The sequence below is a fragment of the Alexandromys fortis genome, unplaced genomic scaffold (assembly GCF_014885135.2).
Source record: "Alexandromys fortis isolate MF-2015 unplaced genomic scaffold, M_Fortis_MF-2015_v1.1 scaffold_354, whole genome shotgun sequence".
NCBI classification, from domain to species: domain Eukaryota; kingdom Metazoa; phylum Chordata; class Mammalia; order Rodentia; family Cricetidae; genus Alexandromys; species Alexandromys fortis.
This window is the reverse complement of record NW_026068227.1, coordinates 30,280-45,171: the sequence shown is the minus strand read 5'-3', so window position 1 is coordinate 45,171 and position 14,892 is coordinate 30,280. Positions and strand designations below refer to the sequence as shown.

The window sequence follows — 14,892 nt, the reverse complement described above, 5'->3', positions numbered from 1 at the left end:
CCCTGGTCCTATTCCCACTCAAGTGTAGGAATTCCATATGGTGAAGCATCAAGAGCACTGACTGATGCAATATGAATATATCTAAGAGAAGCCTTGCCCAGCCTTGTCTAAGGACAGCCAATAAAGAAAGGAAAATGGTGACAGAAGTAATAGGAGCACCCTAGAGATCAATGAAAACCCAGGTCATTATGTACCATTTCACTTTCTGTACAGTCATACCTCATCTGCAGTCAAAGTGTGGGCTTCTGTGCTTTGCACTGAGAAGGGGGAAATTACGATAATTAGCCTTGTGCAGACATCCAGGAAAGATGCTGTGGGTTGAATTGTGCAGTCTTAAGAGATAATGAAGGCCCAATCCTCATTATATGTGAATACTTGCAAATACATACAAGTAATTGGCAAAGCATCAAGGAAAGTGAAGTCAGTATGGCAATCCTCAGTGCAATGGCTGACTTTCTTCCCCTTCCCTTTCTCTCCTCTTCTCTCTCTGTTTTGGTGCTGTTTCCTTTTGATAAACCTTCACTCTAGATCCCAGGTTGGCCTCATCTTCACAGAAACCCCTCTTGCTTGGCGTCCTGGGTATGGAGATTACAAGTATGGACCACCATGTCCTGATATGGTTTACTTATAAAAAGGGGAAAGTTGGAAACAGGGGCACAGAGAAAGGCTATGTGAGGAGTCATAGATCACATGACAGAGACAGCAGAGTTTGAAGCTTGGGTACTGCCAGTCAATGAGTGTCAAAGTTTGCCAATGGCCAACCAGACTCCAAAGAAAAGGCACAAAACTCTTCTCCCCCACAGACAGTGCTATTAGCATCTAGATCTTGGATTTCTTGCCTCCAGACTCTATCTAGACTATAGTACTTTGTTATGGAAACAAACACATGGTGGAGGGTGGAGATGCCAGGACGATAGCAGCACAGCTAAGAAGTTAGTGGACAGACTGCTAAAGCCCGTACTTGACTTCACACAGGTGTCTTCAAAGTCCCAGCAGCAGTCGCCTCGGCCTGTGCACTCTGAGTCACATCGGCAGCCCTCCAGTCCTCTATGTGAAGCGTCAAAGCATTTTTTCCTGCAGCTGCCTGTCAAATGAAAGGCAAAGAACAGCAACATTTAGAAGTCGGCTGGGGTTTCATTCTTAGACGGTGAGAACATATAGACATACGTAGCCCAGACTGAGACTAGACTAGAGTTCAGTGTGATGATGCTGTGTTGAATAAGAAAAAAAAAAAGGTATATACAAGTCATGCATGGGATTACACAGAGGGTAGGATCAAAGCTAGCAAGGGGCAGGATGACTCCACTCAGGCTGGGGGTGGGGCTTTTGTAAATTAGCAAAGCCAAGAAGGTCAATGAGTAGTTTGGAATGGCTAACAGAGTTCAATCACATAGACAGACTGGTGCAGGGAGAAGAAAGCTGCTTATGCCAGGCTAAGAAGCGTGAGGCCAAACTGTGAGAAATCGCTAAAGAGTAAGAGCAACTCAGATTTGCATTTTAGAAAGCGAGTGACAGGATTTTGACCCAAACTAACAATCAGAAAGATGCGTCTCTAAAGGAAGGTAACAGCAATGTACAAAGAAGACACAAACGTAATCTAGAGAAGGGAAAGTGCATTGGGGAGAAGATTTATATGTAGAATAAAAAGAAGAATAAGTTAAGGACTCCTGACAAGCAGGGTGAGAGTTTCAAACAACGTAAGCTCAGTGCTTCTGTGTATTTGAACTAGTAGATAGGTACTAAAGAGTCTGAGAGATAAACTAACGATGCTAGTCTTAAAATCATCAGCATGTTCATGGATAAACAAGAAGAATGTAGGCTATTTTAATGTATTTTATTATTTACTTGAGAATTTCACACATGCACACGATATATTTTGATCGTATTAACCTCATGTCTTTTCCCTGACTACTTCCAGATTCAGATCCAACTCCTACCCCACCCCAAACTTTCTATCCTTTTATTATTATTAATTTTATAGTCCACTGAATCCAATTCATTTACACACACACACACACACACATACACACACATATACACACACACACACACTAGTATGGGGCCATGTACCGGATCATGGTCATCTTACCAGGGGTCAAAAGCTTAAAGAAAACTGATTCTTCTTCCCCAGCAACCATAAGTTGCGAATAACTTCTCAAACAGGAGTGGGGAATCATATGATCACCATGCTGGCCTGTTGACAGGCATGATCTTGTTTAGATCTTGTATAGGCAACCACAGCCTCTGTGGGTTCCTGGTCACATCAGTCCTGTAGTGTCCAGAGACAGTTTTACAACAGTCCTCTCCAACCTCTGGTTCTTAGGACATTTCTGTCCATCTTCCATGATGTTCCCTGAGCCAAGTATGTGCCTTGCTAAATTTAGTTATCTTTACTATGAATTGAATGAGAACTAACTAAAAACATACTATGTAGAATTTCCTTATGACACTTGCTTTCTGCTTTGTATTCCTAGAGACACTTGAAGGCAAAGACTACTTGGTAGTATGTTTGGGAAAATTTAGTTCTGCAAGCATTATCTCCCTTCCTTGGAAACCAATACATATTTTTTAAGTTTATTTATTTATTTGCCATTCAAAATTATATTTTTGAGACAAGGTGTCATGTGGTCCAGACTGGTGACAAACTCTAAATAACCCAAGGTAACTTTGAACTCCTGGTCCTCTTGACTCATCTTCCTGACTGTTGGGATAAGAGACACATGCCACCACACCCACGGTACAAGGTGCTGAGGACTGAACGCTATGTCCTTAAACATGGTAGGCAAGTAATCTACCTATTGCAGCCCCAGAACACAAAAGTGCTGTTATATTTCAAACCATGCCATGAGTATCAGAGTGAAAGGCTGGGGAAACAAAGACATGGACGCAGAGACTTTGCATTAATAAAAGACTTTTCAAACAAATGTTAACAAAGTATTAGCGAGTTTCATTATACTAGGACAACTGATCAATTGCAAGGGGCAAGGTGGAGTCTCCTGATATGCTTGCCTCATTTACAAAAATCGGTAACTGTAGAGGCCAAACAAACTACAAGTGTCTTGGAAGTCAAGAAGAGTATTCTAGACCACTCATTTCAAAATGTACCAAAAAAAAAAAATGTTAGAAAAAGAAAGGAGAGTAAGAAGGCAAGATGAAGACAGTGGGGAAAGGCATGGAAATAAATGTTTCTCAAAGTGGCAGACCTCTCAAATTCAGCCTACTCTATTTGACCCCAAAATGTACGAAACAGCAGTCAGATTATTTTCAAAGTACTATTACAAAAGGTTCATGAACATATGAAAAATATGGTGGAATGTTTGCAGTAATTCAGTCCATAGGCTGGATTGCTGTTGGTATAAAGAGGTAAAACAGCTGGAAAAGTTATATGACAGTGTAAAACAAAGGACTCAAGTGTTCCTTTTAAAAAGGTGGGAGAAGGAAAGAAAAGGGAAGGAAAGAGGAAAAAGGGTGGCTGAGTGTGAGAAAAATATAACATTAGCATGTTATTATATAATTAATGTAATTATATTGTTTCATATATATATCATTTATACATATTAAAATAATATATCTACATAAAATTCCTACATGAATATAACTGCAATCATCTCAGAGGAGGAAACATTATAGCTGTGCAGGATGGCAGAATAAATCATTGTGAATAAATTATGGAATCTTATTATCCATTCAAGTCAAAGCAATGGCTTTTAAACTCTATTTTAAAAAAAAGGGACAGTTTTCTGTTTTACAATGTAAAATCTAAAATTTCTCTATCTCTGACTCTCCTGAAACTCACTGTATAGACCAGGCTGACCTCGAACTCACAGAGATCCACCTGCCTCTGCCTCCCTAAGTACTAGAATTAAAGGTGTGTGCCACAACCAGCCGGTTTCTTATATCTTTTAGAAATACACTCTGAAATATTTTTGAAAATAAAATAATGCCAGGCTTTTGTTTTAAGATAATATTGAAGAGAAGCAGTAGATAAATATAAAATAAAACGAAATTGGTCATGAATTGTTAGTGGATGATATTACATAGATATTTTATACTTTTGCATATGCTTAAAATTTACATAATTTTTTATGCTTTCTTGCTTTAACCTCAGCGATTTCACTTCTAATTCTATTCCAGAGAAAGCTATGACTATACAGATTCAGAAAAGTTCTCCCATATGTTGTCTGTAATTGCAAGAATTATTATTATTTTTGAGATAGAATCTCTCTATGTGTCTTTGACTGCCCTGGGACTCTCTATCTAGACTAGGTTGGCCTCAAACTCACAAAGACACCTGCTTCTACCATCCAAGTTCTGAGAGTAAAGGTGTCTACCACCATGCCCAGCTGCAAGAATCTTCTTAAAGTAAAATAATGTCAATATACATTAGAAGGTTCAAATTTGCATTACCACCAACTTCTTTAGCAACCTACCTCAAGACCCAGCAATACCACTTTTGGGTATATACTCAAAGGATGCTCAATCATACCACAAGGAGATGTGCTCAACTATGTTTATTAGCAGCATTATTTATAATAGCCAGAACCTGGAAACAACCTAGAGGACCCTCAACCAAAGAATGAATAAAGACAATATGGTACATTTACACAATGGAGTACTACTCAGCAGTAAACATAATAATAATAATAATGACATCTTGAAATTTGCAGGCAAACAGATGGATCTAGAATACATCATATTGAGTGAGGTAACCCAGACCCAGAAAGACAAATATAATATGTACTCACTCATAAGTGAGTTTTAGACATAAAGCAAAGAAAAACCAGCCTATAGTTCACAACCACAAAGAACTTAGGCAACAAAGTGGACCCTAAGAGAGACATATATGGGTCTACATAGGAAGGAGAAAAAAATAAGATCTCCTGAGTAAATTGGAAACATGGGGGTCACAGAAGATGGTAGAAGGGAATAAGGAGCAGAGAAAAATTCATGGTGCAATAAAAACAATAAAAATAGAAGGTTCAAGTTATTATGGATTTTTTATATATCTCTATAAAAACATCCCAAGCACTTCTGGATACCAAGAGTTCTTTTAATATTCTGTTATTTATGACTTTAATGCAGTGGTTCTCAACCTTCCTAATGCTGCAATCATTTAATACAGTTCCTCATGCTGTGAAGACCCCCAGCGATGAAATTATTTCTTTGCTACTTCATAACTGTAATTGTGCTACAGTTCGGATCATAATGTAAATACCTGATATGCAACTCCAAAAGGATCGAGACGCACAGGCTGAGAATCATAGCTTTAAAGATTTTGAGAAATACTTACACTATTATTCAAGAAGAGAAACATAAATCATACAGTTTTCTCATTTATATTTGACTTGCATTTCAATCTCAACTTCTCAACCCCCCCCCCCAAATACACACATGAATTTTACAAAAATAGTGAGGATCACTTTTTCCAAACTCCAAAAAATAGAAGACAGAAGCAAGAAAAAAACTAGAAAGAGAATTAACAGAAAGAAGGAATTAACAACTGCACAAAATGGGAGGACATCTAAGAAAAGGCAAAGGTTTTGCCCTGGAACCCTAAAAACAGAGCTGTCAATGAAAGAAGACCAAGCATTATCAAGTGAGGGTAGGGTGGGAAGAACAAGGTTAAACATCAGAGAATGGGTAAAAACCAGGGACTCTCCACTCTGCTGCCTACTCCAGACTCCAGGGCTCAGACTGAAGGAATTCAGGAGCAGTGACTATCCTGGAGGGACAACATAGAAAATAGCTAATGGGGAATATAAACAGTGGTCAACTACAATATGAACAAATGGTCACCAATCACTGGAAACACAGTGCCATGGGATGGGAGAAGCAAAGGCTAAGGCTGAAACGGAGGTGGAGAGAAAAGGAAAAACTTGGTTTCAAGGAAAACAGGAAGGCAAGCAGTATTAAGATATGCATGCACACACACACACCCTCTACTCACACAATGTTCTAGTTGTCTAGGACACAGGTATTTTCTCCTATAATCATGCCTGCTCCTCCCTAGACTTCTGGATTTTCCTATATCTCCCAATAGTTTAAGGTTCATTTACTCCAGTCACATGATGTGGAGAACCGCATAGGATGCTTGATATCCAATTACCACCGTGTGTGTCCAGGCAAAACTTTCCCCCTCAGCTAACCTCACATATCAGCTTTCTTCTTGACTTCGCCTCTTGAACACCTAAATGACATTTCAATTTCAACATGTTCAAAATTGAGCAACTGGGTCTTTTTATCTAAACTAGTGCTGCTCATGCCAAGTATGGAAGCTTTGCATTTCCAGATGTTCATGCAAATAAATAAATAAATAAAACAAAAAACCATCATTGGGTCATTCTTAAGTCATCTCATTTTCTCTTTATACTTAATTTGTTAGGATTTGGGCTCTAACCCATACAAATGTTTCCAGAACCCAAATATGTATTGTCTGCTTATGCAGGTAACTGTCTCAGCCCCTTAACTATGCTCTCTACTCCTGTTCTCACTTTTCCATGTTTGAAACACAGTAATAGTCTTGGCTCATGCAACAGTTGGAAACAAACCAGATTACTTCATTCCTCAGCTCAAACCCTCTAGTCGATTTTTATTGTATTCATAATCCAAGATCGAACTTGATATACCAACCCCTACAGATTCTCTCCTCTACCTGGCTGAACTCTGCGTGGAACTTGCCTCCCTCTGGTCCTATTAAGTCTGGCTTGTGATCTCCCTGTTATCCCTTCGGTGGAGTACACCAGGCATTCTCCTGGATTAGGCATTTGCACTTGCTGTTTCTAGCTACCGAGAATGTTCTTCTGTTGGAATACAATGCTGGCTGGTTAGAGGTCACAGTCTGCCGTACCCTGATAGCTTTCTCTAAGCTTGGCAATATGGAAAATCCCTCCGTCCCCAGCAAGGCTTCCTGCTCTCCACCTGCACTTATCTGGAGAATGCCCCTGGGCCTGGAGGACTGACCTTATCTAAAAGCTGTCTCTAAACCAGATGCCTGATTCATCTTTAGCTTGACCCTTCGCACAGATCCCTGCTAAAACTTGTGCTGGGGCGCTGCTCTAGGACTCCACTGCCACATACCAAGGTCTGTGATAAGAGCATGCCACTTACTGAAAATTGGGCTTTGTTCCCAGACTCCCGAGTCCTATATATCCCTTATGCTCTGGAATAAAGTTGAGCTGATTCACCAGTGTCTGTCTCCAGAGGTCTATGTTTGTGGTCACAAACCATGTACAAAGCTTTCTGTCTGCCCTTCTGCCTCCCTCCTCTCTCGGACTGACAGCTGACAAACTGAAAGGGAAAGAGGACGCCCCCCCCCCACACACACATTCTTCTTTGGAAAGTATCCGCACTTCTTTACTTCCATGAGCTCATAATTCAAAATTTCCTTCACACCCACATCCATTCCCACACACCAGCCTGACTTAATGTTTCATATTCTTGGCTTGGGTTTCACTCCTCATTCCCTGGAAACACCCACACATCCACACCCACACCCACTCCTCCTCCATACTACTGGCTGAAGATGACCTTCAACTTCTGACCTCCCTGCCTACTTTCCTCCCGGTGCTGGGACCATAGATGTGCACCCCATGCAGTCTATGTAGTCCTGAGTACCAAACCCTGGTCTTCACGTGTGCTGGGCAAGTACTAAACCAACTGTATTAACAGGGCTTCATCTTCAGTCTAGAAATGTACATTCTTGAAAGGACTTTAGTCTGTTGTCTTCGCTATATCCTAATTAGAAAATCATAGAACATAAGACAACATTCAATTTTTAGTGACTAAGTAAAAGATATGTGCACACATGGTAATCAGTGTGTACGAACACACACACGTTCTTAAAATCCACACAAGGAACAATTTACCTTGCAAATGAGGGTTACATGGAGTGGAGAAGGGTTAAAAATTGTTCCACATTGGGGCTGAAGGGACTAGACATGAATGAATAAAGAATAACAGAGCTGACTGTGCTATATGCCAAGAAATATTGAAAAGGATGAACAAGGTGGAAGGGGCCCTGAGTGGGAGAGGAAGGAAGACTGAGATGCTGGCAGGAAGGCTCAGACCTGAGATGAAGAGGAGAGGAGAAAGGAGAACCATCTGGGAAGCCAGCCAGTAGGTATAAGGAAGTAAGGAACAGGGGAAAGATCTGAGACAATAGGGGATTTTGTTCAGAGATTAGCATAGGCCTTTTGCAGTCAACTTATGCAATTTGGAGGATAAAACAGTCAAGAAATGATGCCCATTTGTACAAAGAATACCGCTAATGCAGCTTGCTAAGGATCATTCCAGCCAGGGACAGCAGCACCCTCCTGAGACACAGCAGTCCAATGGCCACAAGATGGCGGGAATTTTCCAGCTAGTATTCACTTTAAAAAAAAAATCTCTGCCGTGTTCCTATGCTGCGTGGAAGAACTGTGTGAAAATTCTTAAATGACAGTATGTCTGGAGAACTGCCAGCTAGCTTCTCCCAAGAGCCTCCCTGATAAAGAGATGCTAAGATTTTTCTCAATGGAGCCAAATGGACATGGAAAGCAGTATCCGATGAGTTACAAACAGCCTTATAGTTCACCTTAGTAAAAACGCCAACACAATCTACTAAGAATTACAGAAGACCAGCCAATAAGATGACTCAGAAAGTTAAGGGAACTTCTCATACAAGCCTGACAACCTGAGTTCAGTCTTGAGCACCCCAGAAAAAGTGAGAGAACAAACTCCCCAGATTCTTGTCTTCTGGTCTCTACACATGTGGTGTCCACTCACACACATACATACACACACACACACACACACACACACCACATGCATAAATATCATGCACATTTGCATGATACTAAATAAAATTTTTTATAATTACAGAAAATGTTATTATTACTTATAAATGATATATTTGATATTCACACAAGTAGGATAAAAACAAAGGGAATATGATTTTATAGTTAGAGGCATGTATCTCCTATTTTTTTTTTTTGCTTCTTATAAGGAAAAAAATGAAGCTTTTATGATGTTCTACATTTTAAGAATTTGGTATGGATTAAGCACATAGCGGGAGGTGAAAGATGGGCAATATTAACACGCTCTCAAGGCACAGAGGAGGTAGGCAGAGCAGCGAAGACTTTGGGAGCTCAAGAGGCTGATACAGCGAAAGTCTAAAGGCTGGAGAAAGCAGAGGTTAGGGGATTGGATTTAGTGGCGTTAAGAGGATGCCACAGCAGAGAGGTCCAGAGGCTGGACAGAGTCGTCGGGTATTTCTAGTTACAGGGGGAACTGAGGCAGTATGCCGACAACTAGTTACCAGAGTTCTTTTTACTTTGCTTTGCATTTTGCACGTGAGGGTGAAAGAGTACAGTCCAGAAAGAACAAAGACTAAAGTTGATTACGAGGCAAATAGGGTGGGGTGGAGGTGGGGCAAACAGACCTGGGGAAAAACAAGTTTGAATGAATTAAAGCCAGAAGAATGAAGAGACTGTTTATTTTGTTTGTTTGATTTTGATTTTTGATTTTTTGTTGGCAAAAAATGCCAGGGGATATACCTTGCTGTTCAGGTTTCCTGAGCCCAAGTCCCAGGCCTAATCCAAGCGACACAATCACCAACAAAGCAAGAAGAACCTATTACAAAAAGAAGGAGAAGTCAGCTCTATGTTTTTTTTTTTTTAAATATAGACAAAATGACAGAGAAGTATCTTTCCTTCATCGGTCAATACTAAGTACAAGCAGCTTACAAAATTACAAGATTTGCTATCTGATTACAAAAGATACCAGATGCAACAATGACCAAAGCATGTTATTTTATTCACTATCTGATAAAAAGAGATCTGGAAAAAATTACTTATTTTTGTTTGTATCTGCTTTTGAAAGAAGTTCTCCTGTAGCCTAGGCTGTAGCCTAGGATGACCTTAAACTGATCACCCTGCCAACCTACTTGTGAGACTTCAGGTTTGTGCCACCATGCCTGCCTAACGCAGTGCTGGAGACCAATCCCAGGACTCTGTGCATGCTAGACCAGGACTCTAGTGATGAAGATCCATCCTAATTCCATGAGAAAATGTTTTGTACACCATTTATTATACATGTCCAAAGTTCAAACACTTTAATAATTCAAATGTATGCTTAACTCCATATTGAATAAAAGCATTAATTAAAACCACGGGAGGTATTTACTGTCCCCTTTCCCAGGGTTTTGTGTGTGTGTGTGTGTGTGTGTGTGTGTGTGTGTGTTTCCTCTAGGCTTTTCCTTGGAGAACTGTGGTAGGAAATGATTCTGGCATCCAGTAGAACTTTGAAACCCTTAAGTGCCTCGTTGCTCATTAGCCATGTCTTTTGTTTTTGTGCTGTCCATCAGAGGACAAGGGAAATAATTAACGTCTGTTAACAAACAGCATGTAAGTGATTCACTGGAAGGGCCTGCTTTGTATGATTTGGAAGCCTCTGGACCAAAAACTGTTTAGGTCATTGTGATAACTACCGCCAACAAAGCACTGCAGGAGAGGGACTCCCTGCTTCCATCAGATTAAATGGTGATGTGATTAGATTCTGTTACCTAAACCAGGACTTCAGGTGATAAGAGTAACGGCTGAGGGCTGGACGTGCTGGACGTGGCCACAAAGAACGGTAGCAGGGTCCAGTGAGATGCCTCAGTGGGTAAAGGTGATGGCCTCAGTTTGATCCCTGGATCCCACAGAGCAGAAGGAGAAAACCCCACTTCTGACTATATGCTATCATATGTGTATGCCCCTCAATAACTGTAATTTAAAAAAAAATTTAAAACAGTGGTAATAGACATAAGTTCAAATGACTTTTGAAAATAAAATAATTTGATTCTAATTTAAAAGGAAACAGTAGACCTTGCAAAAGAACAAATATAGTAGCTGGGGAGTGGTGGGCATGCCTTTAATCCCAGCAGAGGCAGGCGGATCTCTTTGAGTTCAAGGCCATCCTGGTCTAGAAGAGCTAGTTCCAGGACAGGTTCCAAAGCAACAGAGAAACCCTTTCTTGAAAGATAACAAGGGAACAAATGTAGTATCAAAACTGTTTACATAATGAAGAACAACACAAACTGTTGACTTCAAGGAGTTTGTGTTTTGAAAATCGACTTAAAAATTAACACATTAACTTTTACCACAAAAGTAAATACAGTGGCCAAAAAGACACATTAATATAATATTAAAACAATTTTCCCAGAGGTCTCCAATTGTACTGGAGTACCAGATTTGAATGTGCATCTGCTTAATGAGAGGCAGTGAGTGTAAACACTACTTAAGAACAATATTAGTGGGTGACGATGGAGCACACCGTCAATCCCAGCACTCAGGATATAGGGGCAGGCAGATCTCTGGTTTCACAACCAGGCTAGTCTACAAAGTGAGTTCCAGGTGGAGCACGCCTTTAATCCCAGCACTTGTGAGGCAGGGGCAGGCGGATCTCTGTGAGTTCGAGTCCAGCCTGGTCTACAGAGCAAGTGCCAGGACAGACTCCAAAGCTACAGAGAAACCCTGTCTCGAAAAACCAAAACAAACAAACAAACAAACAAAAAAAAACAAGGAAACCCTATCTGGAAAAATACACACACCCAAAAAAAGGGAAAAAAAAAACATTAATAAGTAGTTAACCCCTAGTCACAGTACCTAGGAACCACAGTTGTCCCCTACAAGAATTATTAGAAAGCCTAAGGCCAACGTTGATCAACTATTCATGGTAAACCTAACACGCTGCAGATTTACAGAATAATATACTTTGTCCTACATCTTTTCTCTTGTGTCTTCTCCACTCAAACTTGCTAAAAAAAAAAAAAAAGAAAGAAAAGAAAAGAAAAAAAAAAACACAAAGCAAAGCTAACCAAAAAAGGGTCTGGCTACCCTTCCTGTGCTTTAAAATTTTGCAATGCTAAAATTTACATTTTTCATGATTTTGTATTTACTCCATGCATTTATGGTTTCCTTTCCTTTTCTTTCTTATTCTGTAAGTTCCTTGGCAGCCAAAGATTCATGCTCACTTTTAATGTGTAATTTATTTGATCCTCTGGACACTGGAATACACGTGCATCTTAAGCTGCCTTATGCTGAGCACAAAGTAGGAAAAAGATTCTGGACTCCAAAGTTTACTGAGAACTCAACATTTGGCTTCAGTTTGGCTGAATAAAATATAAGAGGAATGTGTAGAAATCTTGAAATGTGTTATTTTTTTTTAGTTTACTTTTGTTGTTTTGTTTTTGAAATGGGGTCTCATGGAGATCAGACCAGCCAGCCTCAAACTTTGTATATAACTGAGGAAGACCTTGAACACCTGATTCTTCTGCCTCTACCATCAAAGTGTTATGATAATAGGCATATACCACCATACTCACTGAAACATTAAGAGAAAGAGAGAAAGAGAACCATTAGAATCTTTTTTAAGGTATAATTTTAATATAATGAACTTCCTAACATATAGGGAGAGATAACTTAGTCAGTATAGAGTGTACCTTATAAATAAATACACAAGGATCTGAATTCAGTATCCAGAACCCAAATCACAAAAGAGCTTGGCCTGGTGGCATGTTCTGTCGGGGAGAAGACACAGGAACATCCCTGTGGCTCCAAGGCCAGTCCAGACTCTCCTAATCAGAAATCTCCAGGTCTCAGAGAAACACCCTGTCTCACAAAGAAAGAGAAGTGGAGGTCTTCTGTAAGGTGAACCCAGACTTGTGTGCATGCCCATGGGTGCCTCGGCAAGAAAAGAAAAATACACAGAACACACAAGTTTCGCTCCCAAGGGATTTTGATTCCTTGAGATGAAAAGATGAGATAAAGCTAATAGCATAAAAGTTGCTTGGTAATTCCTGGAAAGATTAATACTGAGAACTGGTTGAGGGTTTAGATTACCATTATCACTGTGCTCATTGCCCTGCCTTCTCTCACTTACTAGAGAAAGGAGTGGTGGCTTGTGCTAGCCTAGAGGAGTCCGAGGAAAGCCACAGTTAAGACAGACATGGTGCTGGATAGGAGCAAGGTAAGGGAGCAAGACCTGGCAAGAAGTCAGAGATTGTGGCTTAGTCTTGAGTGGAGGGCAGGTGTGACTTAATATCACAAGAGAACACAGAGATTGCCAGATGAAACAAGAAAAAAAAAAACGGATAAGATGAGGGAAATGAGGGAAAACATTCAGTGAAGATAAAGGTAGATCAGCCAAAAAAAAAAAAAAAAAACAAAAAAAAAAACAAGCGAGTCTTAAGCTTCAACAACATCCATGCATCCATGCACTGTTGTTAGGGCCAGGGCCATTCAAATTAGAAGTGGAGATGGTGCAGAGCTGGGGTCAGGGGAGACAGAGCAGACACTGGAATGAGCCATGAGAAATTAGGGTGCTGAACAGAACCCCCCATTTCTCCCAAAGTTCGATGATGAAGGGCAAAAACAGACTAATAAAACCAAAGAGATTTTTAACATTGTATTTTGGGACAGGGTAGATAGTAGATAGACAGTATAAAAAGATGAAGGTGAGCAAGGAAACAACAACAGACACCTATCTCTACGTGGAAGTTAAGTCGAAATAAAATACTGATAAAATCAAGTTCCCCAAAACATATCTGGTAATGATTTCATTCACTAAATGTTTGCTCTTGCAATATTCATACCGTTCAAAAATGGCTTGAACTCTAACTATAAACATGTGGGGGAAGAAAAAAAAAACAGTGCAAAGTGTTCTAGTTTTCTGACTTTTAGCAGAATATTCACCGATTATAATTCAAAGTTCTAACGGAATGTAATTAATAATGCTAACTTGCTTTGCAGTCAGGAAGGACAAAGCTGGACACAGTTACTTGACATTTTAACCTAAATAGCAGCACAAACAAACACAAGCCTCGGAGAAGCATGCACCTCACATCTGCCACCAAGCTTGTAAGACTAAAATCAACAACTGTACTCACCACACAAAGGATTTTGTATTTCCTGAGACTGTCTTTCTTAACGGGCTCCTCTGTGGCTAAGGTTAGCCTGGAGTCCATTGTTCCTGTGGCCCTGCAAACCTGTTTAGCAAGAAGACAATAATGCTCTTTCCTCTCTCCAGTCAGGGAAAAAAGAAACTGTCCTGAGGGCCACAGCTGTGACTGCCTTTTAAATACCAGAGAAGAGCAGAGCTCTGGAGTGATTGGGTAATCCGGGAGGGAAAAGCCGTGGTGGAAGAGGGTTGCCCACAGAGTAAAGTCCGTTTCTCGGGCATTGTGGACAACTGCTCTTTAGCCTGAGATATTATAGTCTGCAGTAGACAGGATATGTAGATAGCATGAATAATACATTAATCAATGTTTTTAAAATCTATTATTTGTTTTGGTTTTGTTTGTTTGCTTGTGACAGGAGCAAAAGTCCCCACTACCTCTGGGTAATCTGTATACTACGATTATACAGCAAGGGCCACCACGCTCTATTTGCCAAGTGCTGGGAATTGAACCCAGGATTTCATACCAGCTACAAACACTCTACCAAGTGAGCTTCACCCCCAGCTCCATTGCTTTTCTGCATTTTGATTTAGCTTTTCTTTTGAAGCAGGATCTTGCACAGTAACCTGGTGTCCTCACGTTTTCCATGCCCTTCTCTCTCGGTCTCTCAAGTGCTGACGTTAGAGACATGAGAAAGTGATCATTTGTTTTCCTTGAAAGTAACGTCAAACAAGAAGCCGTGTGACAGGAAGTCGGTATATTTATATAGACTTCAGGTTACGGTGGAAAATGAGTGCATTTAATAAAACGTTTGAGAGCTGGAGAGATGGTGTGCAGTTGTGAGCACATTCTGCTCCTGCAGAGAAAGAATTTTAGTACCCCGAGGTCATATCAGGCTGCTCCCAAACACAGGCAATTCCAGCTCCAAGGGATCTGATGCCCTCCTCTGGCCCCAAGAGTATTAGCACACACACTTG

At 40.4% G+C, this 14,892-nt stretch overlaps 1 protein-coding gene across 1 annotated transcript in view; it reads right to left on the bottom strand.

The window, feature by feature from the left end:
- Positions 1 to 14,097, bottom strand: part of Enpp3 (ectonucleotide pyrophosphatase/phosphodiesterase 3) — a 73,930-nt gene extending 59,833 nt beyond the window's left edge. Inside the window, exons 1-3 of the mRNA XM_050130779.1 lie at positions 13,907 to 14,097; positions 9,534 to 9,609; positions 962 to 1,084 (exon numbers count right to left, since the gene is read on the bottom strand). Coding sequence (XP_049986736.1) covers positions 962 to 1,084; positions 9,534 to 9,609; positions 13,907 to 13,984 — 277 coding nt within the window. The 5' untranslated portion in view covers positions 13,985 to 14,097. The remainder of the gene's footprint in view (positions 1 to 961; positions 1,085 to 9,533; positions 9,610 to 13,906) is intronic.
- Positions 14,098 to 14,892: the final 795 nt, after the last annotated feature.